The 27344-nt window shown below is 40.5% G+C and overlaps 1 protein-coding gene across 2 annotated transcripts in view; it reads right to left on the bottom strand.

Moving 5' to 3' along the window:
* DPPA2 (developmental pluripotency associated 2) overlaps positions 1-27344 on the bottom strand; it is a 32590-nt gene that overhangs the window by 4062 nt on the left and 1184 nt on the right. For both annotated transcript variants that reach the window (XM_037524591.2, XM_054700610.1), the window contains 6 exons: positions 16682-16814; positions 14397-14503; positions 14251-14304; positions 13474-13759; positions 11404-11599; positions 9525-9565 (listed from right to left, as the gene is read on the bottom strand). In XM_037524591.2, coding sequence (XP_037380488.2) covers positions 9525-9565; positions 11404-11599; positions 13474-13759; positions 14251-14304; positions 14397-14503; positions 16682-16814 — 817 coding nt within the window. The remainder of the gene's footprint in view (positions 1-9524; positions 9566-11403; positions 11600-13473; positions 13760-14250; positions 14305-14396; positions 14504-16681; positions 16815-27344) is intronic.

Below are 27344 nucleotides of genomic sequence, written 5' to 3'. Positions count from 1 at the left end.
CTTTCAAAAAGACAGACTTTAGGGCCTCTCCTGGTGGAGCAGGTAAGGTTGTGCGCCGTGCTGTGAAGCTGTCTGCAGCTTCTGCAGCGCAGGATCGATCCCGGCCGGCCCCACATGGCGTGACAGACCTCTTCTGTCTCGTCCGCTGCTCCCCTCAGCAGTGTGTTTCAGTCAGTCAGTCTGCCTGTTCTGTTCTCCACTCTGTCTCTGGTGAATCCTCTCACCCTCCCGTGCATCTGGCCTGTATCCCGGTTCTTGTATAAATCAATCAATCAATCAATCTTTTAAAAAAAGAAGGGCTTTTCCCAAAAAAAAAAAAAAAGACAGACTTTATAACACTGTGCCTTAAGTCAGTTTTGCCATAAAAGTGCAGCTAAGCGGGACCTCCCTGGTGGTGCAAGTGGTTTAATACACATCACTATGAAGTTACCCGCAGCCACTGCAGCATAAGTTCGATCCCCAGCCAGAGAAGTCACCCACATGGCACAGCAGACCTCTCCTGCCTGGCCTGCTGCTCCCCTCAGCAGTGTGCTTCAGTCCGTCTGCCTGTTCTGCTCCCCGCTCTGTCTCTGGTGAATCCTCTCACCCCCCACACCTCTGGCCTGTACCCCAGTTCTTGCATAAATAAAAATAAATAAATAAATACATCTTTGGGGAAAAAAAATAAAATAAACCACACTTACTATTGGGCAACTGTGCCACTAGCCATCAATACCCTTAGTTCAGGACAGCCTAACTTTAATTCTATAAAATATATTGCAGGTCATAAGCACTCACATTCTCAAGCTTATAGAGTTCTCAGTGTAAGCAATAAAAGTGTAAAGGGGAAGATTAACTGCTTATATGGGACTAAAACACCTCCCTTCTCAGGCCTCCCCTGTGGTGCAAGGGGTTAAGCACAGTACCGTGAAGCTGTCCTCAACCATGGCCCTCCAGGGGCCCTCCATGACACCCACATGACACAGCAGGTCTCTCCTGTCTCGCCCGCTGCTCTCCTCAACAGTGTATTTCAGTCAATCTGCCTGTTCTGCTCCCCACTCTGTCTCTGGTGAATCCTCTCACCCCACCCCACCCCTGCACCTCTGACTTTCACCCCATCTCTTGTATGCATAAATCAATCTTAAAAAAAAAACAAAAAACAAAAAACCTCCCTTCTCTACCCTCCACCTCTCCCTATTCAGAGCTAAGGACAAATATGAGAAATTACCAGCAGCTAGGTAGAAAAAAATAGAAGCATTTGGAGACAATACAAAAACTAAAAGCCTGTTCTGCTGGAAGGATTTATTCTGTTGGAGGATTCAATATAAATATTAATGGAAAGGAGAACAAAGCAGCTTGGAGAACATAGCTGAGACAAAAGTAACACTGATGAGAGTAGTCTTTTCTCCCCCATTAGGGGTTCTTCGAGGTGGTTCCTGCTGGCTTGTTGAGGAGCAGAACTATCTCCTTTCATGATAGCATAAATATATACTGGGCATTTACATGACTCATCCAATGTAAGAGAAAAAAGAATCTAGGAACTCCTTATTCAGGAGTACTTCCACCTGACATGATTTACCAGTCATCAACTTCCAGACAAAAAGGCAAGATAAAATTATGAAAAATAAAATCTATAAAGAAAGTAAGTTAGTACTTCAGAAGAGCCTTGAAAAAAAAGAAAAGAACATAGAGGAGAATGCTTCAAAGAGATAATGACTGAGATCTTCCCAGACAGAATTAGAAAAAGCAGTTCTTCAGACATAACTTCCAGCTCAGTGAAATAAGTCAGAAAGAAAAATAATGGATGGTCTCACTCATAGCAGGAATTTAGAAGACTCAAATAAGGGATCAGGGAAAAGACTAATTATGATAAAGTAAAAATTAATATCAACAAGCAACTATAAACCAGAGACACTACAGGAGGGGAGAAGGGAATAGGATCAAAACAAGGGTGGTGGGAATTTTACGGGGACTATAACAAAGATGAAAATGCATACATTGTACAAAAATGAAAAATGATGTAAAAAATATATAAAAGGAAAAAAAAGCAGAAAAGTTTTAGCCAAAGAGAAAAAAAATATATATATAAATCATGGGGCCTCCTTGGTGGTGCAAGGGGTGAAGTGTCAGCACTATGAAGCTATCTGCAGCCACTGCAACATGAGTTCTATCCCTAGCCAGGCAGGGAACCCACATGGCACAGCAGACCTCGCCTGCTTCTCCCCTCAGCTGAGTATTTCAGTGGATCCGCCTTTTCTGCTCCCCACTTTGTCTCTGGTGAATCTTCTCACCACACCTATGGCCTGCACCCCAGTTCTTGTACGCATAAATGAATCTTAAAATAAATATATTCATCAAAATTGGTTGCTTGATTTCCCCGGGAAAATGGCACTTTTCACTGATCCTTTCTGATCTTTGGTCATCAGCAGCAGATGTTTATTCGACCAAAATTCTAGCTGGAGTTGGCAGAGGTCCTGCCTCTGGAAGCCTGAGTCTTAGAAGTTACCAGTGTGGGTTCAAGAACTGTCCTCCTGTTTGCAAGCCCAGCTGTCAGCCTGCTGTCCTTACATAGTGGTCCTGAGAGTCATTTTCAGTGAAAAGGTGTGTCTATAGAAATGGATCAGATGGTGATCTGTCCAGCTTCCTCTGTGGTGGCTTCTATATACTCAGTGAACAGAAGGCAGTCCTGTCCAGAGTGATAGGGGAACCATTGTCCTGGAACCTTAGGAATGGAAAGCAGAATACTGAGATCTTTAGTCCTAGCCCTTAGCAAAGTGCAGATTATTGCTTCAGGGTCCCTGAAGGTATGTCCAGCAGGGATAGCACTAACTTGGGAGTTTCTGGAAGCCTGTTTGGCATGACCTATGCCCTGTTTGATCTCTTTCCAATGTTCCTGCTGCTTTGGCAGCCTCATCAATAGGTTGCTTCAGAAGACCCAGGCAAGGGGGCCCAGGCAGTGGGTTTCCTGACCGTAGCTGCACAGCTGTTAAATGTGTACTGTAACACCAACCAGAAGGAGCCTGTTTGGGATCAACACTATCACTACCGACAAAACTGCAAATTGTACCTTATTTTATTTTTTTTAATTTTTTTTTAATAGAGGCATGTTTTATTTATTTATTCATTTATTTGCTTTCCGTTTTGTCTATACATGCACTGGGTATAGTCAGAAGCGCGGGAGGGTGAGAGAATTCACCAGAGCCAGAGCGGGGAGCAGAGCAGGCAGAAGGACCAAAGTACACTGCTGAGGGGAGCAACAGGCGGCAGGAGAGTTCTGTGAGCCATGTGGGACCCTCCTCCGGTGGCCGGGGAGCAGCCGGGGATCGAACCGGCGCCACAGAGGCCGCGGGCAGCTTCGCAGCTCAGCACACAACCACTGCGCCACCGGAGAGGCCCATGTACCTTATTTTAACTTTGTGTTCTTCGCCATTGGGTATTTCAGTCATGGATTTTTCATGACTTTTATTCTTTTTTTATTATTATTTATTTATTTATTTATTTATTTTTATTTATTTATACAAGCACTGGGTACAGTCAGAAGCGCGGGAGGGTGAGAAAATTCACCAGAGTCAGAGCGGGGAGCAGAGCAGGCAGAAGGACCGAGGTACACTGCTGAGGGGAGCAGCGGGCGGCAGGAGAGGTCTGCGTGCCATGTGGGACCCTCCTCCGGTGGCCAGGGAGCAGCCTGGGATCGAACCGGCACTGCGGAGGCTGCAGGCAGCTTCGCAACCCAGCACTCAACCACTGCGCCACCGGGGAGGCCCTCATGACTTTTATTCTATTGTGGAAATTCCCTTCTACTCCTTGCTTTTTAAAGGTTTTTATCATGCAAGAATGTTGGATTTTGTTAAATGCTGTTTCTGCATCAACTGAGATGGATTTTTTTTCCATCATTCTATTAATGGTTATGTACATTTTCATGCTGATCCATTCTTGTTTTATTTACATAAGTAAATCCCACTTGATAATACAATATAATCCTTATAATATGCTACTGAATTCAACTTGTTAATGTTTTGTTGAGTATTTCTTATCTGTGTTCATAAGATATATAGGTCTTTACTTTTCTTGTAGTGTCTTTGACTTTGATCTCCTAGAACGGACTACTTGAGAAAGACATATTAATTCACTACATGTTGAGTATAAATAAACAGCGATGCCACCTAATCCTGAGCTTTATTGTTGAGCAGATGTGATTACTGATTGAGTCTCTGATTGATTTATTCAGATTTCTTATTGCATTTTGTATCAGCTTTAATAGTTTGTAAGTTTCCATAATTTTCTTTCATTTCATCCATGTCTTGGCATAAAGCTACTCAGATTTTATTTATGTAGTGGCAATAATATCTTTTTCATATCTGCTCCAAGTTACTTGAATCTTAAAATCTAATTAGTCAATCTACTTAAATTTATAAATTAGTTCATATTTTCAAAGAACCAACTTCTAGTTTCATTAATTCTCTTGTATTTTCATTATTTCATTTTATCTGCTATAATCATTATTTCCTCCATTTCCTAACTCTGAATTTACATTTTCTAGTTTTCAAGGTGTAAATTAGAGTGTTGATTTGAGATCTATATTTCTTTTGAGATCTTTATTTTTTTAAAGGTTTATTTATTTATGCATAAATGAGCTGGGGTGTAGGCCAGAGGTAGAGGGGTGGGGAAGTGAGAGGATCCACTATAGACAGAATGGGGAGCAGAACTGGCAGAGCTACTGAATTACACTGCTGAGGGGAGAAGCGGGTGAGACAGGAGAGGTCTGCTGTACCATGTGGGTATCTCCCTGCCCAGGGATTGAACTCGTGCTGCAGAGGCTGTGGATAGCTTCCTAGTGCTGTGCTTAAAGCCTTGCGCCACCAGGTAGTCTCAAGTTTTTGTAGTTTTATTGTATGTTGTATTTTTTAAAATCTCAAGTGTTTTCTAACTTCTACCATTGCTCATTTAAAGTGTTTCTACACATCTGATTTTCTGACTACTACAACTCTATTGCTATCTTTCTATTAATTCTATTGATTTCTTCATTCCATTGTGGTCAGATACTTTGCATAATTTCAATCTTTTAAAATTTATTGAGACTTCTTTTATAACTTAGCAGGTTTTCTATCTTAGAGAAGTTCAGGTGCACCAGGAGAGGTATACTCTTGTTGGGTGTTCTGTTCATAGTTAAAGTTATCGATTTCCTACACCTTCTGTCTCTCTCTCAATTTTTGAAGATGGAATATCAAAGCTTAACTACTATGGAACTAGTTTTCCCTTCAATTCTTTATGTATTTGGGGGCCCTAATTTGATACATATATAATTGTTACTACAACTTGTTGGACCAATACTTGTTAGTATGTAATAATTTCATTCTCTTGGAATTGTTTAGGATATATACTTTTTTACTTCAGCATTTAATTTTTAATAAGCATATTTTAATTTTATAATTTTTATAATGGAAAAAAGGCCAGGAAAAAGAAAAATCTTCACTTTTTTTTTTTTTTTTTTTTTTTTTTTATAGAGGCATGCTTTATTTATTTGTTTGCTGGTTTGTTTGTTTGTTTATACATGCACTGGGTACAGTCAGAAGCGCTGGAGGGTGAGAGAATTCAGAGCCAGAGCGGGGAGCAGAGCAGGCAGAAGGACCGAAGTACACTGCTGAGGGGAGCAGCGGGCGGCAGGAGAGGTCTGCGCGCCATGTGGGACCCTCCTCTGGTGGCCGGGGAGCAGCCGGGGATCGAACCGGCGCCGCGGAGGCCGCGGGCAGCTTCGCAACCCAGCGCTCAACCGCTGCGCCACCGGGGAGGCCCCACTTTTTTTTTTTTAAAGATTTATTTATTTATTTATACAAGCACTGGGTACAGTCAGGAGTGCGGGAGGGTAAGGGAATTCACCAGAGCCAGGGCGGGGAGCAGAACAGGCAGAAGGACCAAAGTACACTGCTGAGGGGAGCAGCGGGCGGCAGGAGAGGTCTGCGCGCTATGTGGGACCCCCGCCAGCGGCCAGGGATAGAACCAGCGCTGCAGAGGCTGTGGGCAGCTTCACAACCCAGAGCTCAACCGCTGCACCACCGGGGAGGCCCAGAAAAATCTTCATTCTTATTTACAATGCAGGACCTTCTATGAGACATCCAGCTTAGACGCTTCAAAAATATAATCATGGAGGGCCTCCCTGGTGGTGCAAGGAGTTAAAATGCAACCTATGAAGCTATCATGAGCCACTGCAGCACGAGTGCGATCCCCAGCCAGGGAGGTGACCCACATGGTGCAGCAGACCTCTTCTGTCTTCGCCTGCTACTTCCCTAAGCAGTGTATTTCAGTAGATCTGCCTGTTCTTCTTCCCACTCTGTCTTTGGTGAATCCTCTCACCTCCTACACCTCTAGTCTGCACCCCAGTTCTTATATGCATAAATAAATAAATCTTAAAAAAGAAAGTTTTAAGATAATTACGAAAATTTGAAAAAGTGTGATTATAAACATGATATATCATTTTCTGAAAGTATGATGTTTATGTAAAGATGATGTCTTAGAAATATTTAGACTTTGATGTCTATAATTTACTTTTCAAATGATTCAGTGAAAAAATACGTAGTAATGGGCCTCCCCGATGGAGCAGCGGTTGAGCGCTGGGTCGCGAAGCTGCCCGCAGCCTCTGCAACGCCAGTTGGATCCCCGGCTGCTCCCGGGCCATCGGAGGAGGGTCCCACATGGCGCAAAGACCTCTCCTGCCGCCCGCTGCTCCCCTCAGCAGTGTACTTCGGTCCTTCTGCCTGCTATGCTCCCCGTTCTGGCTCTGGTGAATTCTCTCACCCTCCCGTGCGTCGACTGTACCCAGTGCTTGTATAAATAAATAAATAAATCTTAAAACAAACAAACAAACAAACAAACATGTAGTAATATGTATATCAAATATATTTACACACTAAATTTAGATAGAAGGCATATAGTTATGTATTAGGTCTTCTGTATTTCAATATTTTCACAATGAAAAGTTTAGAAAATAAGGTATATATAATTTCTCTTTAGAAAATATGCAACCAAGAAGTTAGTAAAATATTTAAAGTGTCAACAGAAAATAAACAACATAGAATTCTGTGTTTAGCAAAATTATGTCAAAAGTTTCTCAGGTAAAATCTGAGGGAAATGTTCACTAGATCTGCCTTGCTAGAAATGTTATAAGAAATTCTTCACCAATGAAAAATACAATGTAGATCAGCACTACATAATGAACTTTAAAGGAAAACAAAGGTAAAATGAATTTTTAAACCTTTATTCTAATTTGGTCTAACAGATAAATTTGCTCAAAATAAATATGACTATAGTTCATATCATTCATATTCAGTTAAAGGAATGACAGCAATGTTTTAAGGAACCAAAAGGAGGAATTGAAGCAGCTCCCCATTAGTACAGTGGTTAGTATCCCTGTGTCAAAAGGAGAAATTGGGAATACTATTATCACAAGGCAGCTACAATGCTTATGAAGTGCTACAGTGTTATTTGAAAGAGAAACTGGGTTATTTGTGACTATCTACTATAAACTCAAGAGCAATCATTATAAAATGTACTGACGGCATGTAACTTATATACAAAGTGAAAAAAAATCATATAAAATGTCCAATTAAAACCACAGAAGGGAAGAGGGAATGACCAAAAATTAGAAAACAGGGCAATGAAAATAGCCACAGATTTAGATATTACTTTATGATCTATGTCAATAATCAGTTTAAATATCAACAATCTAAATATACCAATTAATCAATAAAATAAAGCAAACAAAATTGGGCAAAATATTTACAAGACATGTTTGATAACAGGCTATTATCCAAAATATAAAAAGAACTCTTAAAATTCAATAAGAAAATTAACGGCCTGAAAAAAAATGGACAATACCTAAACAAATACCTCACAAAAAATACACAGATAGCAAATAAACATCTGAAACAATGCTCCACATCATGCCATTGGGGAATTGCAAATTAAAGCAATAAGATAGTACTGTAAACTTATAACAATGACCAAAATTCAAAGCACTGACAACCATGTACTGATGAAAGTATAAAAAACAGAAACTTTTAGCCATTGCCGCTGGCAATGTAAAATGGTACCATCACTACAGAAGACAATTTGAAAAATTTTTACAAAACTAAATATACCTGTATTTCAAGAGAAATTATGCTTTCTTATATTGATCCAATGAGTTAAAATTAGTATGTCCACACAAAAGTTTGTGCATGTTTTTTTTTCGCAGCTATATTCTTATTTCCAAAACTTGAAAGCAACGAAGAGAGCTTTTAATATAATAGGTGAATAAATAAGTAAAATTGTGCCATATCCAGGCAATGGAATATTATCAGTGCTAAAAATGAGCTTTAAGCAATGAAAAGATACAGAGGAAACTTAAATGCATATTGTGAAAGAAACCAATCTGGACATGTTTCAAACTATATGATTCCAACTAAATGACATTTGTAAAAGGCAAGGCTATGGGGACAATAAGAAGGTCAGCGGTTGACAAGGATTAGGGTAAAGGGAGAGTTGAATTGGTGGAGCACAGGAAATTTTGATTTTAAGGCTGTGAAACTCTTTTGTGTGATACTCTAATGGTGCTTATATATATAATGACACAGTTGTCAAAATCCATAGACTGTACAACACAAAGAATGAACATAACGTTAAAAACTACAGACTGTGGGGTCTCCCCTGGTGGCGCAGCGGTTGAGCGCTGGGCTGTGAGGCTGCCCACAGCCTCTGCAGCGCCGGTTAGTTCCCCGGCCGCCGGCGAGGATCCCACCAAAAAAAAAAAACAAACAAACAAACTACAGACTGTGGGTGATAATGAGTCAATTTAGGTTCAACAATATTCTGGTGCAGAATATTGATAGTAGGAGTAATAGTGGAGACAAGGAGGATATGAGAACTCTGTACCTCCCGCTAAATTTTTCTGAAAACCTAAAACTGCTAAAATTAATAAACTCCATTAATGAAAACAAAGCCAAATTGTATCCTAATATCTTTATGCTTGAAGCAGTAGCTGCAGACACTTTGACAAACCTCAAGTAAAGAATCCAGGTATTCTTGTCCATAACCTAAGGCATCAGGAAACATTGAAGATGACTAGGACAAAGCACTGCTATCATTGGCCTTAGCTGTGGACTCTCCACCATGTAGTCTTTTTTTTTTTATAGGTTTTTTTTTTTTTATAGAGGAGTGTTTTATTTATTTGTTTGTTTGTTTGTTTTGTTTATACATGCACTGGGTACAGTCAGAAGCGCGGGAGGGTGAGAGAATTCACCAGAGCCAGAGCGGGGAGCAGAGCAGGCAGAAGGGCTGAAGTACACTGCTGAGGGGAGCAGCGGGCGGCAGGAGAGGTCTGCGCGCCATGTGGGACCCTCCTCCAGTGGCTGGGGAGCAGCTGGGGATCGAACCGGCACCGCAGAGGCCGCGGGCAGCTTCGCAACCCAGCGCTCAACCGCTGCGCCACTGGGGAGGCCCTCCACCATGTAGTCTTTATTAAGAAATGGCCCAATCAAAACAATGATGTTGGTGTGTTCAAATCAACTTACTTCTTCTCCTTGCAAATAATCTTCTCATCATCTTCTTATTCCTATAAAGCAAGTTAGAAAAAAATTTTGAAAAATTGCTAGAATCAGATAAATCATTCCATACCAATGCCATGAAAAGGGCCCATAAATTAAGGAATCTACTTTTGGAGTTCCTGAGCATATAGGATAATGGATAAAAATTATTTTTGTGTAATAAACAAAAAGAGTAAGATTGTCCACTTATTCTCAAGGTTCTAAAAATTATGATTAACTTCATCTCTTTCATGTTTATACTCACCATTCTCTTCCCACAGCTTCTTCCCACAGCCTCTGTGTTTATATAAGCTCATGGTTTTCCCATTAAGAGAGAAAATGAGGGGCCTCCCTGGTAGTGCAAGGGATTAAGACACAACCTATGAAGCTATCTGCAGCCATGCAACATGAGTTCGATGCCCTGGCCAGGGAGCTACCCACACTCTCCTGACTCTCCTCAGCAGTGTATTTCAGTCAGTCTGTCTGTTCTGCTCTTCACTCTGTCTCTGGTGAATCCTGTCACCCCCCCCCCACACACACACACCTCTGGCCTGTACCCCAGTTCTTGTATGCATAAATAAATAAATCTTTAAAAAAGAGAGAGGCAGAGAAAGAACTCTCAGCCTTAGTGCCATTTTCTCAAGCTTCCATGCCATGGCAGCCAAGTGGAAGAAGCAAATGTGCAGGCTGAAGTGCAAAAGAAAGATGAGGCAGAGACAAGTGAACTGACAGCATCCAGGGAAGCCAAAGGAGCAGAAATTAGGAAAGCCAGAGGCCAGGGACACTGGTCCAAATTGTTGGACTGCATGCTTCTGTCTAGGACTTGTTTCAGTGAATCCAGAACATCTATCACCACTGGATCGCCAGTCACCTTCATGAGATCCACCCTGCTGTACCAAAATCAGTCCCTTTTGGTCCTTTGCCCTGGAATTGTAACATTCTAGAGTAGTTCTGTTTTCATTTTGGCTGAATGTAACATGTTTACAATAAATCATCCCTTTTGTATCTTAGCTGAATTAAAAAAAATTTAAACAAGAAAAAATAAGAGAGGAATGAAGGTATCTTGACATTACTCTTTACCTAGCTGTTACCTTCTCCGTTCTGGCTCCAGTAATAAAGAATGTCATCACGTCCTATTCCTAGCAGTCCAGGAAGACTCCCTGGTGACATAGGGAGTTAAATCTCAGTGCTGTCACTGACACAGTGGCCCAAGTTTGATCCACAGCTAGGGAGACAGGCCACATATGGTGCAGCAGACCTCTCCTGTCTCAACTTCCCCTTAGCAGCGTATTTCGGTCAGTCCACCTATTCTGCTCCCCACTGTGTCTCTGGTGAATCTTCTTACCCCTCATACCTCTGGCCTTACACTCTAGTTCTTGTATGCATAAATAAATTTAAAAAAAAAAATCTTTAAAAAAAAAAAAGAAGCAACAAATGTTGGCTAGGATGTGCAGAAAAGGGAAACTTCATACACTGTTGATGAGATTGCAAATGCTGACTATTATAAAAAACAGTAAGAGATTTCTCAAAAAATTAAGAATAGGGGGCCTCCCTGGTGGTGCAAGGGGTCAAGACGCAACCTATGAAGCAATCCGCGCCACTGTAGCATGAGTTCGATCCCTGCCCAGGGAGCTACCCACATGGCACAGCAGACCTCTCCTGACTCACCCACTGCTCCCCTCAGCAGTGTATTTCAGTCGATCTGCCTGTTCTGTTCCCCACTCTGTCTCTGGTGAATCCTCTCACACACACACACCTCTGGCCTATACCCCAGTCCTTGTATGCATAAATAAACCTTAAAAAAAAAAAAAAAAACTAGGACTCTTTTCTTCTTTGTGCCATGTTTAGAAATATACTTAATGATTACCTCTTAACACATTCAGGGCATAACATGTTGTCTTCTAGGTCCGGGGATGAGAAAGTGCAAGCTGGTAACAGGAATAGAGAGATCATCCTCCTGGAACTGTTAGGCACCCATGTTTGACCTGCATGGAATTGAAGGCGAACCCAACCATTTGTGTCTGCAGAAAGTGGTCTTCCATGGACAACACACCACCTAACACCTAGGAAGGGAAAGAAGTCAATATATGAAGTGAATAAATAATAGTTCAAACTAAGTAAGTCACTCTTAATTTTGTTCCTATAGTCTGTTGATGAATTAACTGAATGAAAGGAACAAAAATGTAGCAAAAAGGTACTATAACTTTACAAATTATATAGCATGAGGATAGAAACAATTGGCATTTTGGAAGGTTTACTTTGTGCCCAGGATTTCACTAGGTTGTTTACATGTATTAATATACTTGTTCTTAAGAACATTATCATAATTTTCACAGAACCAAGATAGATATTCTAATTCACTGCCCATGCACCTAATTACTGCATTGTACTGCCTCAACTATAAAAACAAAATAAAACAGGCAAAAAAACAAAACAGGCAACAAGAGGGTTTAAGTATTAAGGAATAATCTAATTTTGAAGATGGGATATTTGCAAGAAAACAAGGTAAATTCAGGGCCTCTCTGGTGATGCAAGGGGTTAAGACACAACCTATGAAGCTATCCGCAGCCACTGCAGCACCAGTTCGATCCATGGCCAGGGAGCTACCCACATGGTCCACAGCAGACCTCTCCCGACTCTCTCGTTGCTCCCCTCAGTAATGTATTTCAGTCAATCTGCCTGTTCTGTTCCCCACTCTGTCTCTGGGGAATCCTCTCACCCCCTGCAGCTCTGGCCTGTACCCAAGTTCTTATATGCATAAATAAATCTTAAAAAAAAAGAAAACAAGGTAAATTCTACATATATCAAATGTTACAACTGAAAGGGAGCAGTTGAAATACCATATGATCTAGCTATTCCAGTTCTGAGTATATATAGAGAGAATACAAAAATACTAATTTTAAATGAGTCAATGCAAAATTATTTACAATAATAAAGACATGGAAACGATCAAAACATCCGTCAGGGGATGAATGGATAAAGATGTGATATATACACATACAATGGAATACTACTTAACCATAAAAAAAGAATAAAATCTTGATACTTGAGGCAACACAGATGAATCTTGAGGGCATTTATGCTAAAGTAAAATAAGCCAGATTTCACTGTGGAATATAAAGAAACAAAGCAGAGAAACAAACTAAGTTAAACTAAGGCAAAAATCTTAGATACAAATAACAGATTAGTGGTTAACAGAAGGGACGGGTGCAAACTATATCTTTTTTTAACTTTTTTTGTTATGTGGTTCTTGAGATACATTTTAATGTTCAATATCATGGATAGTCAATATATTTCTCATTATTTCTCCTAATGGACATTTAAAACTGTTTTCACTAGTTTGCAAATATTTAAATGAAATAACTTGAGCTACTAATTATTAAAAAAAAAGCAGGAAACAGAGAAAGATGTGGCTAAGTTATGATTCTTAAATTTCCTTAAAAGGATGGGAGCCCTAAATATTTTAATTACTATTATTTATTTTTATTGTGCCAAATTGTATAATTAATCTCATAAGCAGTCTATAAAATAATTGTAATCTTCATTTTGTAGACCAAGGTATCAGGGCTTAAGTAATATAATAATGACATATGACCTAGAAGTATTAAGACAAGGCACTCCTGTTTACTATGTTATGAATGCTTTGAGGAAGGAGAGTAGAAAGGGGAAGACCTTGGGCTAACCCCATATTATCAAAATATGCTTTCTCCCTCACCTTGAAAGTCAGCCTAGTGACCAGAAAGGTTCACCATTCAATTATCTGGATTAATGACCCATCCAGGTAAAAGTGGCTATCAAAAGATAAGGCCCTATATGAACCTAATATCCAGTCTACAGATATTTTAACTAACTCCCTTTTATAACCTTTCAGTTTGAACTAATAAAAAGGCAAACTTCTTTCTCTGGAATGGTACTCACTCTTCAAGGTTGACCTTACCAGAAGCTTGAGGCAGAAAGGTCTCAGCGTAAGTAGTAATACGACATGAATTCTCAGTTTTAGATAGAGAGGCTTTTGCAGCAATTCTTGTCCATGATGCCAACATGGCTTCCTGGGCTGGAGTGATCACTTCAACTATATTTGTCTCTGGTTCTTCAACTATATTTGTCTCTGGTTCTTTTTCACACATACTATGACTCTTCTGAGTATTTCCTCTCTTGGTCTTCTCTCTGCTTTTCCTTGGAGATAATCGCAATCTGGCCTCCCGTGGTGTTTCAGGAATATCCTGCAAATCACAGTGAACATTTTTGGAATATTTTTGTCAATTTGATCACTCTTTATACACTGACCCATGTGTGTCAGTGTGGAAAGGGTATAGGAATGTTCGTTCCCTTAGAGCAGTGGTTTTAACTGGAAGAAATTTTTGATGGTTGAAACTACAGTTCGCACTTTTGTTCTCACAAGAGATGCTCATATACATATCAAATATTTTCCCTCATATTACAAATAAAACAATAGATTCAGGAATTAAAGGACTTTCCCAAGTTCACACTGCCATTTAAATGACAATCCTGGGGGCATAGGGGCAGGATTGCTATTTAACATCCTGATCTAGCAGGTGACCCCCAAAACAAAAAGAAATTTCTTACCCCCAAATGTCAACATTCTCACTTGAGAACCTGCCTTAGAGGTACAGCATCAATAGAGGAAATGAGAAGTATGGGGGAAGGATAATTCAGTCAGAATTCTCTTCATACCATCACATTCCTCACTCACCTCTTTACTTTCACAGTAAACATGTTTCTGGAGCCTCTCATAAACCTTTATTTTCTAAGGAAATTAAGAGTAGAAATAAAAATTAGAAGCTGACAAAGTTTCCTATACTTGCTCTAAAAAGCAGAGAATCCCGCCAATGTGCTCACCTGGCCACTAGTACTCAAATGACATTGTTGGCACCAGTTCCGCAGAGTGTCCCGATGCACTTTATGAATCGGAGGCAAAATGGCAGGCATGGCAGGGACTACACAAGCTTTGAATTGTTCATTCATTTGAGGAAGATGAACAGAGAAAAGAATGGAATTCAAGTTGCAGTAATATGATATTTGTAAGGTTCTCTATAATTACACAAATTTCGCACTTCTTTCCTCAAAACCGATGAACATATACATATCAAATATTTTCCCTCATATTACAAATAAAACAATAGATTCAGCAATTAAAGAACTTTCCCAAGTTCACACTGCCATTTAAATGACAGACCTGGGGGCCCTCCCTGGTGGCACAAGGGGTTGAGACGCAGCCTATGGAGCTAACCACAGCATTGCAACACAAGTTTGATCCTTGGCCAGGCAGCTACCCACATGGCGCAGCAGACCTCTTCTGTCTCACCTGCTGCTCCCCTCAGCAGTGTATTTCAGTCATTCCACCTATTTTGTTCCCCATTCTGTCTCTGGTGAATCCTCTCACCCCCCACACTTCTGGTCTATACCCCAGTTCTTGTATGCATAAATAAATTTAAAAATAAATAAATAAATAAATGACAGACCTGGGACTCAAACCCACCTTTTCAAATGCTAAATTTTTTAAATTAAAATTCTTTTTTCAGGGCCTGCCTTGTGGTGAAAGGGGTTAAGTCTCAGCACTATCAACCTATCTATCCCCAGCCACTGGCACAGAAGACCTCTCCTGTCTTGACTGCTGCTCCCCTCAGCAATGTGTTTCTGCCTGTTCTGCTCCCCACTCTGTCTCTGGTGACTCCTCCCATCCCATCCCCCACCCAATCCCCGCATCTCAAGCCTACACCCCAGTTCTTGTATGCATAAATAAATAAATCTTTTTTTAAAAAAAGGATTGTTTTTCCATCACATATAGAATGCTGTTATATTTTTTGTGGCCATCAACAAACACCTGGGTAAAACATTATGTTGAATTGTTCCTCTAAAACATCTAGATTATGGATCACAAAATTTAGCTATTTCTACAGAAATCGCCACCCCATTTTCTCTTCAGCTCCTCATTTCTCTCTTCTTAGCTCTAACCTGTCAATATCTACTTTACTGGCAAGTCCTCATTACTGGCCCCCCAAATAAAATCATTTTGAAAATACTTATTTGATGGCTTTATATGAAGAACTGACAACAGATTCAAAGGGTCATGGTATCTGATCAATAACTACTCACCCAACAAAATGCTAGATGTTTTTCAAAATTAGTCTTGCAACTACTGTATGTGGAATCTAAAAAGTCATAGAAACAGTAATGTGATGGCTGATAGGGGGTTAGGGTGGGGGAGATATGGAAAGGTATTGGTTGAAGGTCACACATTTTCTGTTGGAAGAGGAATTAAGTTCTGGGAATCTAATGTACAGCATGCTGTCTATAAATAATACTATTATTTATAAATTATAGCTTAAAAGTCACTAAGTAAATCTCAAATGCTCTCACCAGTGTGGGGGTGGGAGGATAACCACATGAGGTGATGGGTATGTGTTAACCTTATTGTATGTAACCATTTTGCAATATCTAAGTATAGCAAGTCATTACAAGGTACCCCTTAAAATTACAGAGTTATATGTCAATTATACATCAATAAACCTGGGGGAAAGTATTTAGTCTTCACAAGACACATGTAAAGTGTGTGTTAACCTCATTTTATAGAAAGGGAGATGGAGATTGATGGGTTAGAAATTTGAACTCCTATTAACCCCACAAGCCTATTTTGTGTCTTCAAAGTAATATATGCTGGATGCTTAACAATTGAGAAGTATAGGAATGAGTAATCACTTATCTTATACCTGGCATGAGATTCAAGGGCAAGGTAAGATGTGAGCTAGGTGTTGCAGTCAGAGAATAGGGGGGAGGGCCTCCCTGGTGGCTTAGGGGCTAAGGACAGCACTGTGAAGCTATTACCAGCCACTGCAGCATGAGTTCAATCCCCCACCAGCCAGGGAGCAAACCACATGGCTCAGCAGACCTCTCCTGTCCCTCTGCTGCTCCCCTCATCTGTGTGTTTCAGTCAGTCCGCCTGTTCTGTTCCCCACTGTCTGTGGTGAATCCTCTCACCCTCCACACCTTTGGCCTGTACCCCAGTTCTTGTATGCATGAATAAATAAATCTTTAAAAAAAAAAAAAAGAGGGGAAATGTGCTACCTGGGCTTCCCCAGAGTTGGAGGAGTGGCAAAATAACTGAACAATCCCGATCCTCATACCTTTGTTTTTCCTAGGCTTGACATCTGTGGTTGAAGAAACACTTGGCTCCACTTGATTTTCTACAATAATTTCCTTCACAGGCTCCAGTGTGAGAATCACACTCTCCTCATCTAGTTCTTCGTCCAAAAAATTCTGGAAAGTGAAGTGTCAATTACTGATTCTCATTTATCACCAAACAACCGAATTGCTCACTTTCAAGGTGCAACTAGTGAATAAAAATCCAAAAAGCCAAAAGGTGGATGGAGAGAAAATTTACTGAGATTGTTAATTTGATATTTTTAGACCCTTTAGTATGTAAGAGAAACAATGAAGGGATGGGCCAAAGTCGATTTACAAGTGTGTAATTAACAAAATATGAGTTCAGGGCTTGGATTTGGGGAGCCATTCCCTCATGGCCCTCCTTCTCCACTTCTCAAAAGCCAAACTCTTTCATTTTATCTCCTAAATCTGTATAGAATGTGTTGCTGCCTTCCCGTGTTCTATCAGTTACCCAGTTCAAGCTCTCATCAACTCACTGGCTGATACAGTAACCTCCTGTTATCTCAAAGACCTTTTTGACTATTTTTTTCAGGCAGATTGCTCTTTTGCTTGTTTAAACTCCAATAGTTCATCATTGTTATTCAAATTAAAGACAAAACTCCATGTAACCTTTATCTTGCTGAATAGGCTGAGCCCTGCCTGCCTCTCCAGCTCAAGATTCCTGAGCTATCTAAGATCAGCCCCAAGACCTGAAAGCAGCAAATATATGCATTCCTCTCCATTGCAATCACAGTAACTAACACAGTGCCCAGCACGGAGTTAATGCTCAATACTTTTCAATGATCTAATGACTAAAAGATTAAGTGGATCCATAGGAAGAAGTTAACATTTACTGATTTTGTACAAGACACTTGCATGCTGTACTAGGTAACTTCAGTAGTTCCCACTTAATGCTCTTAGCATACTTGTAGTAATTTATTAGTTTTCATATTTTACAAAATAAGAAAGTGAGTTTCAGGAATTAAATGATCAATGGCTATGTAGGCATTGAGCAACATGTGCTTAAGTAAGTTTCTCATCTTAGCTTTTCCTCTCAAACCTACTGATGAATAAATCCATTCCTACCTCACAGTAATATTCGTTCCAGAAAAGTAGATTAGATGTAGCCAAGCCCTCCCCCCTTATTTAAATCCTTTCAATTACTTCCCTTTGCTCACAAACTCTTTTACCTTGTATATAGGGATTTTGCATTTGTATACCACCTTTTTCAAAGTACTGCCACACACATTCACTGGTCAGCTTCAAACAAAAGCATTTCCTTCAAGGGGAGGGAATTTTATTCTACTGTAGGCATAAATAGGGCTCAAAATAGCTGTATGACTTACCCATGATCGTATACATAATATTGACCAGTTCAGGTCTCTAGCCTGATACAGCAGCCCCTGTAAATACTTATGAAAATTTCTCAATTTAGTTTTTTCTCCAGTCCAGGACTAACCAAACCTAATCTGGAATCCATTTGGTACCAAGCCTTTGGGAATAGGTTATTTCTTACTCCTGGAGAAAAGAAAGAAATTGATGATTTGCTTTCTAACCTTAGGCACAGACCCTTTTCCACTTTTCTTTTAGCCTGAATATTTTTACTGTTTTTATGTTGCATATCTTGTCATTCTACAAAAAAAAAAAAAAAAAAAAAAACCTGCTTTGAACTAGGCACTGAAATCTTTCCTTCACCTTTATATTCCCACCTAAATATACACAGAACCGCAATCACCTGGAGAAAAAATAGTAATTCATCTGCAAAGAGAATGACATTCCAAAGACAGAATCAAGAAATTAAGATTCATGGCAAAAGGGAAACATAAAAAAAGACTTTGAAAAGTGAATCTGTGAGGAAATTAATTCCATTCAAATAAACTTACCTTCTCCATGCTTTTGTAATTTGAACATGCCATTTCCAGGAACACTCAAGAGAAAGGCAAAGCTTATGACCTTAAGGATATCTGCTGTTTACTCTTTTTAACCCGAGAGATCTAGCTTGATTTCTCCTTTTATAAGCAAATGCCTCCTTCTACTTCCTGTTTCCCAGAGGACTTGTTTTCCCCCCTCCTCTTTTCCCCTCCCTTATTATCTGTCAGGGTGATAATTTTGTCAGTTTTATGTTCTGTCTAGTCTGCTGAATGAGAATTTATTTATTGAATTAAAACTTCTAATAGTTTGGTTTTGTTTTTATTTTTCTATATAATTTATTATGAGATGATCAATGTCAATAAAATAATAATTTTCATTATTTTCTTTGTGTCTTTCTGACCAGTTCTTCATTTTTCCTTCAAAATGTTGCATGCAACACTCGACAAAATGAAGAATTTTTAAACACCACAAGTAAGGATTTGAGGGTTCATTGGCAGCTACTCCTTTACATGCAATTATTCCCTTAGCATTTCTTTCACAGACGTCCTCTTTAACAAGTTTTTGGAAAATACCCCCATGACCGCTATAGTTTCAAAACTCATAGATTCTGTCACATTTCCTAGTAGCTGGTGACAGGCTGCAGGTACCACAGCCCAGTCCGCAAAGCCAAGGGTGCCTTATGCATCTTCTACCCACTGTGGCAGTTCTGAAAAGCCTATAACTTTTTTTTCTTAAGAAAGATAATTTTCTTCATATCTTTAAGGTGAAACTTGGGATAAAATTGGAAGTGACAAGTTATTATTGGATAAACAATATTATTAAATAGTTCTCGAACAATATTGGTGATGGGTTAAATGTTATGGATAGAATCAAAAAGAGATCAAATGTATTTTGTAATGTTTTATGCCAGAGTTCTATCACTTACTGGGAAATTAGATTTAGGTGTAGGGGTTGAATAATAAATTTCTCCTGGATCTAGTTCTAAAGACAAATATTAAGCTTGTAATAGAAGGGAAGGAATGACTACTTAAAATAGGAGCAGCAAAAGCCAAACATTAAGGCAACTGATGGACTAATGAACACAAAAGGAACTGCAAGCACTTGGGAATTGCTGAGGCATAATTGAGGTCAGGTATGACCAGTGATGAAGTTAGAGAAGTCATAGTGTTAGGGGGAAAGGATGTCCTGAGATAATCTCATACAGGCTTTGTGGACTCCACCCCCACTCCAGACTAAAGCCATCAGGACATTGGGAAAGACTGTATCGGGGTTGCTCTACAACAATAGATGTTTTCCTAGCTCACTACAAGGAACCCAGATGTTCTGAAGGAAAATGTCACAAACAATATGGCAGGGCCTCCCTGGTGGTGCAAAGGGTTAAGTCTCAGCACTATCAAGCTATCAGCAGCCACTACAGCACAAGCTTGATCCCTGGCCAGGGAGCTAACCCACATGGTGCAGCAGACCTCTCCTATCTCGCCCACTGCTCCCCTCAGCAGTGTGTTTCAGTAGATCTGCCTGTTCTGCTCCCCACTCTGTTTCTGGTGAATCCTCCCACTCCCCTGCACTTTGACCTATACCACAGTTCTTGTATGCAAAAATAAATAAAAACAAATCCCTTTTTAATAAAATTTTAAAAATCAATATGGCAGTCCTGCCATCCAGTGCTCACAGTGGGCTTTCTCTGCCCTCAGAAAATGAATTGGGTCCATCAGCTTCAAGACTCAAGGATACTAGGGCAGTTTAATTAGTAATATAATGTATTCAAACTGAGCTCTGCAAAAGCTCAGCTTCAGTTTATTGAAGTATTGGTCAGAAAATAAACTGAGACCCTTCCTCGACTCTCCAGAATCAGACCCAAGTGCTAGGAGTCTTACTTCACAAATCCTCAGGGTAATTCTTCAGCATCTGAGTGTAGAAGGGTGGACTAAATCCAAATCTGACCAAATGGCTCAGAGTAAGGCAGATAGGGTTGGGATCTCAGCCCCTCCCTTCCAGGAGGAAATTCTGCTCCAGGAAATTCAGTCAAGATGTATTCAGACTGGGGAGATTCAGCCAAAAAAGGATATTACTGGGCGTGGCCCCAGTTTGTGAGCCTTCTCTGGATCTCCTGAGCCCTCTTTTGAAATTTCCTCCAGGTGGGTGCCTGACCTCACACAACAAATCTGTCTCAGGAAGTCCACTTTAATTAGCCTTTTTATTTCCTTCTCCCTCTTCTGCCAAGGAAGCTGGGGTATCCTGACTTTGCTCAGTGCTGTATGTTGCTTCCACTGAGCCTCTAAGAATCATCCTAGAAGTGGAATTGTGGCATCTCCTGGGATTTTTGTTAGGTGCAAGGAGAAAATGTCCAAAACAATGACATCTTGCTTTTCCAGTGTGATATACCTGCCCTTTTGAACCATCACTCTCAAAATCTAATCAAAGGATCCCTCCCCCTCCCCTAACTTCTGCCAATACATGCTGGATAATGTCTGCAGTTCCTTTGGCTCTTTGGTGTATATTCAGTTTCCTTGCTTGCCAAGTATTAATTCCCCAGCTGGTTTATGGTGCAATTTAAGTTACTGGCCTAACAGCTGGAGAGAGGTTTGAGGGCATTTTTGAGGGGTCACCTTTACCTTGGGAGGCGGGGATTGTACAGCAGCTTCCTACACAGACATGGTGCTAGCTCTTACTAAGAAACTGCCACACAAAAAAAAAGAAAGAAAGAAAAAGAAACTGCCACTATCTCTCTAAGTACTGAATATTCAATGGAACGTACATAGCTAACACTTACAGGGCTATCCATTGTCATGTCCCCACCACATGTTTCAGGATCCTGGATTTCCCTGGCCAAGCTGCTGCCTTAGCATAACACACATCTTTGCTAAAACTTATCTCTGTAGTTCTGCAACTTTAGCTAGCAGAGCTTCCCTTTGCTGTTCAGTTATGTCCATTCTTCTAACATCAGGAGATATGGGCCCCTCTCATGCTTAGTCTATCTAAGCTTGTTAATGGTCCTTAGTTTCTCACTATCCCATTTGATGGATGTTAATATCAATAACCAGCCAACTCCACTATTATTGCACACCTTTCTACGCCTATGTTTTCCAAATGTGCAGAAGTACTGCATTTATAAGGGGACCTCCTTTTACTGTGACATTTTTCCAGGTCACAGCCAGTGAAGTCTTAAGCAATTAGATCACCATTGTGTGGCAGGGACTATTCATCCCCCACAAAGCACTCAGAATGGTATCCGTTTGTGTTCATCAACACAATGAACCAATTCCAGAATCTTCTTGTCCTTGACGTTGTTGAAGGTTTTTTTTTTTTTTAAAGAGTTTTATTTATTTATTTATTTTAAGATTGATTTATTTATGCATACAAGAACTGGAGTGTAAGCCAGAGGTTTGGAGGGGGGTGAGAGGATTCACCAGAGACAGAGTTGGGAGCAGGACAGGTAGATGTACTGAAATACACTGCTGAGGTGAGCAGCAGGCGAGACAGGAGAGATCTGCTGTGCCATGTGGGTTGCTCCCTGGTGGGGGGTGAAACTCATGCTGTACTGGCTGGCAGTAGAGTGATAGTGCTCTTTAACCACTGAGCCACCAGGGAGGCCCCCCTGAAGATTTTTTAAAAAATTCTTATTTTCAGGCCTCCCCCTGGCGTAGCGTGTTGAGCGCAATGCTGTGAAGCTGTCCGCAGCCTCTGCAGCATGGGTTCGATTCCTGGCCAGCCAGGGAGATACCCACATGGCCCAGCAGACCTCTCCTGTCTCACCCGCTGCTCCCTTCAGCAGTGCTTTCCTTCCATCTGGCTGTTCTGCTCCCCACTCTGTCTCTGGTAAATTCTCTCATCCTCCTGTGCCTCTGGCCTGTACCCCAGTTCTTGTATAAATACATTTTAAAAATCTTTAAAAAAATAAAATTTCTTGTTTTCTTAAATTGAAGTAATATTGCATTGCTTCAGATGTGCATCATTAAAATCAATGTATGGATATACTACATTACGCTTATCACTAAAAGTCCAATTCTATCCTTCACCATACATTTTGATTCCTTTAACCTTATTTAATCACCTCCCCACCCAATTCCAAAATCCTACCATCTGACAGCTCTTGAAGGCACCATATGAATTTGCTTATGGCAGCCAAGAAGCATACACCAAGATGGACTTAGCCATGCAAGAGATCTACTGAACAAAGCAATTGTGAAGGAGAATGAGAAGGGAGACTTTTCTCGATTCTTATGCTTTCTCTGGTCTTCCCTCATACCCAAATTAGGCAAAATGAGTCAAGAATTATGAATTCAGGGTCTCCCTGGTGGTGCAGGGGTTAAAGTCTCAGTGTTATCAAGCTATCACCAGCCACTGTGGCATGTGCATGTGTCAGTGCACAAATTCTAGAAGCAGTCAAGTGACACACCCTTTCCATTTTTTTTTTAAAGATTTATTTATTTATGCATACAAGAACTGGGGTAGAGTCCAGAGGTGTGGTTGTGTTGAGAGGGTTCACTAGAGACAGAGTGGGAAGCAGAACAGGCAGATCTACTGAAACACACTGGCGAGGGGAGCAGCAGGCAAGGCAGGAGAGGTCTGCTGAGCCATGTAGGTAGCTTCCTGGCTGGCTGGGGATCGAATTCGTGCTGTAGAGGCTGCAGATAGCCTCACAGTGCTGTGCTTAACCACTTGCGCCACCAGGGAGGCCCCCACACTTTCTTTTTTGATCTTCAAAACTAAACCTTTCAAAAATTGAAATAAAATTTACAGTAAAACATACAGATCTTAGATATAGATTGATCTGTCTTGAAAAATGGTAGTAAACTACCCAATCAGAATTGAGAATATTTTCATCACCAAAGAAAAGTCCTACTGTGTCTCTTCCAGTCAGTCCCCACCACTCCCACTCTTTGGAGGGAGTTGGATAAGGAGAAATGTCATCTTATTTCCTTTGGGCACATGGATTATCCCTGGTAACTCATCTTGCTTCCTTTTCAGGTGACTTTTACTGTAAGAGATGGTGGAGAAAAATGGAAAAAATGTATAAGGAAAGTGGTAATTTGTTGATAGACATGAATGTTAGAATCACTTTCTTTTCTGAATGATCCTACCTGCTCCTTATCCAATCCACTGCTAAGTCCTGTCAAGCTGATCTCCTGTCTGTGCTGCCAAAATCTCTGGCTAGAAAATTCCTACCTGGTCTCCTCTAGTACTCACTCTCTACCTTCAGGATTTCTCCATCCTAGAGGCCAATTATTTATTCAGCAATGCAAATCAGGGCATCCCTGGTGTCACATAGGTTGGGTAAAGACCTATGAACCTATCTGCAGCTACTGCAGCACGAGTTTGATCCCTGGCCAGCCAGGGAACTACCCACATGGCACAGCAGAACTCTCCTGACTCACCCGCTGCTCCCCTTAGCAGTGTAGTTTAGTCGATCTGCCTGTTCTGTTCCCCAGTCTGTCTTTAGAGAATTTTCTCACTACCCCTTCACCTCTGGCCTGTACCCCGGTTCTTGTATGCATAAATAAATCTTAAAAAAAAAAAACAATGCAAATCAGACATTTCAGCCTAGCCCCTTGAAATCCTAAAAGAAGTGTCTTCTTTTTCTAAGATAAAGATAAAAGACTTTGTATTTCCTAAGCCTCCATTCCTCTCTAGTATCCAGCAATATTATCTTTGTTCCCTGAGTTTGAACTCCCAATTTATTTTTTTTTATTTTTAATTTATTTATACAAGCACTGGGTACAGTCAGAAGCGCGGGAGGGTGAGAGAATTCACCAGAGCCAGAGCGGGGAGCAGAGCAGGCAGAAGGACCGAAGTACACTGCTGAGGGGAGCAGCGGGCGGCAGGAGAGGTCTGTGCGCCATGTAGGACGCTCCTCCGGTGGCCGGGGAGCAGCCGGGGATAGAACCGGCGCGGCAGAGGCTGCGGGCAGCTTCCCAACCAGGGGAGGACCTAAACTCCCAATTTATTGACCTTTCAGGTTTTTATTACACTTATCAGGATCTTTAGAGTTCCTTCCCTTTGGCAGCAAACCCCTTCTCTTTTTTCAATTTAATTCTTACTCTCCTTTCAATTTGGTGTCAGCTCAAAATTTTCTCAGGGAAATCTTTCTTGAAGGTAGTCCTTTCAGATGACAAAAATAACACATTTTGGATGATTTACTTCCTCCAGGTCATTCCAAATCCAGGTGTGGCTAGAAACAAATGTGAAGTCCAAGGTGATCTACATGAGAAGACTCAACTGGGTCTACTTCCTTTTTATAACCAGATAGATTTTGCTCCTACTCTTCAAGTTCTTTCTCTTTTATTAGGCTTCAAAAATATTAAGATTTCAGAGATTTTTTAATCCTTCATGTTTTTGGTAATTAAAATATTAAATGATTATACTGAGTTTTATTACCAACTTTGGACTTTGCAGTCTGAAACAGGAAGGTGGAACTTTCTGTGCTGATAGCACTCTAAAAGAATGGTGAACGTTTCTGCTAGAAATCTACCAGACTTTGTAAGAAGTTGGGAAGCATCCACCACATAAATGACACAGGACAAGGAAGACAAGGATTTTCTGTATGCCCAGGGACAGCAGTATTATGACAGGAAACAAAGTGGCAATAGTGGTCAGACTAACCAATATACTGGAGTAAATCTACAACTACAAAGAAGATTGTGCTATGGCTTGATGGGGACCTTGAGCCCAAATGCAGCTCTAAGAGCATGCTGGCTGTTCAATGTTGCAAGCATTTTAGGGGAGATCAGAGAAGGGACCAAGTGATCCAGTTCTCAGTTTTGCTTATTAAGCAGACAATAAAATCATGAAGTTGTACAATTCACTTCAACAATAGAAGAGTAGAGCATTGAAAAAAGCAATTTCTGCTAAGCGTTTTATTTATTTATTTATTTATAAGATTTATTTATTTATGCATACAAGAGCTGGGGTAGAGGCCAGAGGTGCAGGGGGTGAGAGGATTCACTAGAGACAGAGTGGGGAACAGAACAGGCAGACTGACGAAATATACTGCTGATGGGAGCAGCGAGCTGACAGAAGAGGTCTGCTGTGCCATGTGGGTAGCTCCCAGGCCGGTTGGGGATTGAACTGCTGCTCCAGAGACTAGATAGCTTCACAGTGCTGTTCTCAACCCCTTGTGGCACCAGGAAGGCCCTGCTAAGCATTTTAAAAGAATTTATTAGTGGGCCTCCCTGGTGGCACAGGGGGTAAAGACGGAACTATCAAGCTATCTGCAGCAGGAATTCGATCTCTGGCCAGCCAGGGAGCAACCCACATCACACAGCAGATCTCTCCTGCCTCGCCTGCTGCTCCCCTCAGCAGTGTATTTCATTACATCTGCCTGTTCTGCTCCCCACTCTCTCTGGTGAATCCTCTCACCCACCGCCACTCTGGCTTACAGGCCAGTTCTTGTATGCATAAATAAATAATCTTTTTTTTTTTAAAAAAAGAATTTATTAAAGGGGCCTCCCTGGTGGCCTAGGTGATAAGTTTCAGTGTTATTATGGAGGCGGCCCTTCAGGGTAGCCTGAGTTTGATCCCCTAGAAGTAGGGCCAGGGATCTGACCTACATATATGGTGCAACAAACCGCTTCTGTCTTGCCTGCTGTTCCCCTGGGCAGTTTATTTCAGTAAATCCGCTTCTTCTGTTCCCCACTTTGTTTCTGGTGAATCCTCTCACCCCCTCTACCTTTGGCCTACACCCCAGTTCTTCTCAAAAATAAACAAAACAAAATTTATTAGAGACCGTCTATAACAGTATATTAGAGAGAAGTAGGAAATACATGGAGAGAATAGAAACAAAATTCTGGGTGTCATACACAAGAGGGCTTTTCTTTCTAAGGGGTGATTCATGAGAATTTACTTTTCCAGAGAATATGGAGTAAAACAGATATGTAGCAATACATTAAACAGAGTGGACATAGATTTCTTAACATTGACCCCTCAATAACTTGTAATCCATTCCTTTTATAATTCACTCCAAACCTTTTATTCATTATTGAACAAAGATTGAACACCAATTATGTGTCAGGCTGTTCTAGATTTTGATTCCTAAGTGCATAAAACTGACAGAAATCTGCTCGTGTTGTGAGGGGAACCCAAACAATAACAAATAGTATGTTAGAGGAGATAAGTGTTATGAGGAAATAGGAATAGGAGCATGGTGAGGGGGATGCATGGTGCTAGCCAAGGTTGAGAAACAGATTTCAAACAGAGGGTCCCAGTATTCCTTTTTGACAGTGACATTTGAAGATGTAAAATAATACAAATGTTTTCTATATTGCTATCTGGGGAAAGAGCATTGCAGCCAAAACCAAAGCCCTAAGGTAGTAGTGTTAGGTATGTCAGCAAAAGACCCCCTTAAAGATGAGGGGATACAGATGGGAGGACCTGAAGTGTTCAAAGACTGGTTTTTTTCTCTAAATGAAGCAGCATCTGGGGGAGGATTTTGAGCAGAGGAATGTCATGAACTAACTTGTATTTCAAAGGTTTTTAATATGTGCAATTATTTTATTTTAATATAAATTTTTAAAAATTTTTCAAACATGGAAGTTAAACCACCTATTATTATTTCATTACACAATTAATGGCTAACGCAATACTATGCATATGTATATATACATATGTACAATTGTTGATCATAATATTGGCGATTATAAATTTATGTAGATATGAAACCCTGTATAACTATAAGTTATCACAAGACATTAGTAATTGCTATGGTGTCACCTAATATCAACTCCAAATTAAAATTTCTCCAATTATTCCAAGAACACCAGTTTAACTAGAGCA

This window comes from Talpa occidentalis, unplaced genomic scaffold (genome assembly GCF_014898055.3).
Source record: "Talpa occidentalis isolate TD23 unplaced genomic scaffold, MPIMG_talOcc4v2.1 talOcc4.4, whole genome shotgun sequence".
Taxonomy (NCBI): Eukaryota; Metazoa; Chordata; class Mammalia; order Eulipotyphla; family Talpidae; genus Talpa; species Talpa occidentalis.
Note: the sequence above shows the minus strand (reverse complement) of the source record. Positions and strands in the feature narration are given on the sequence as shown.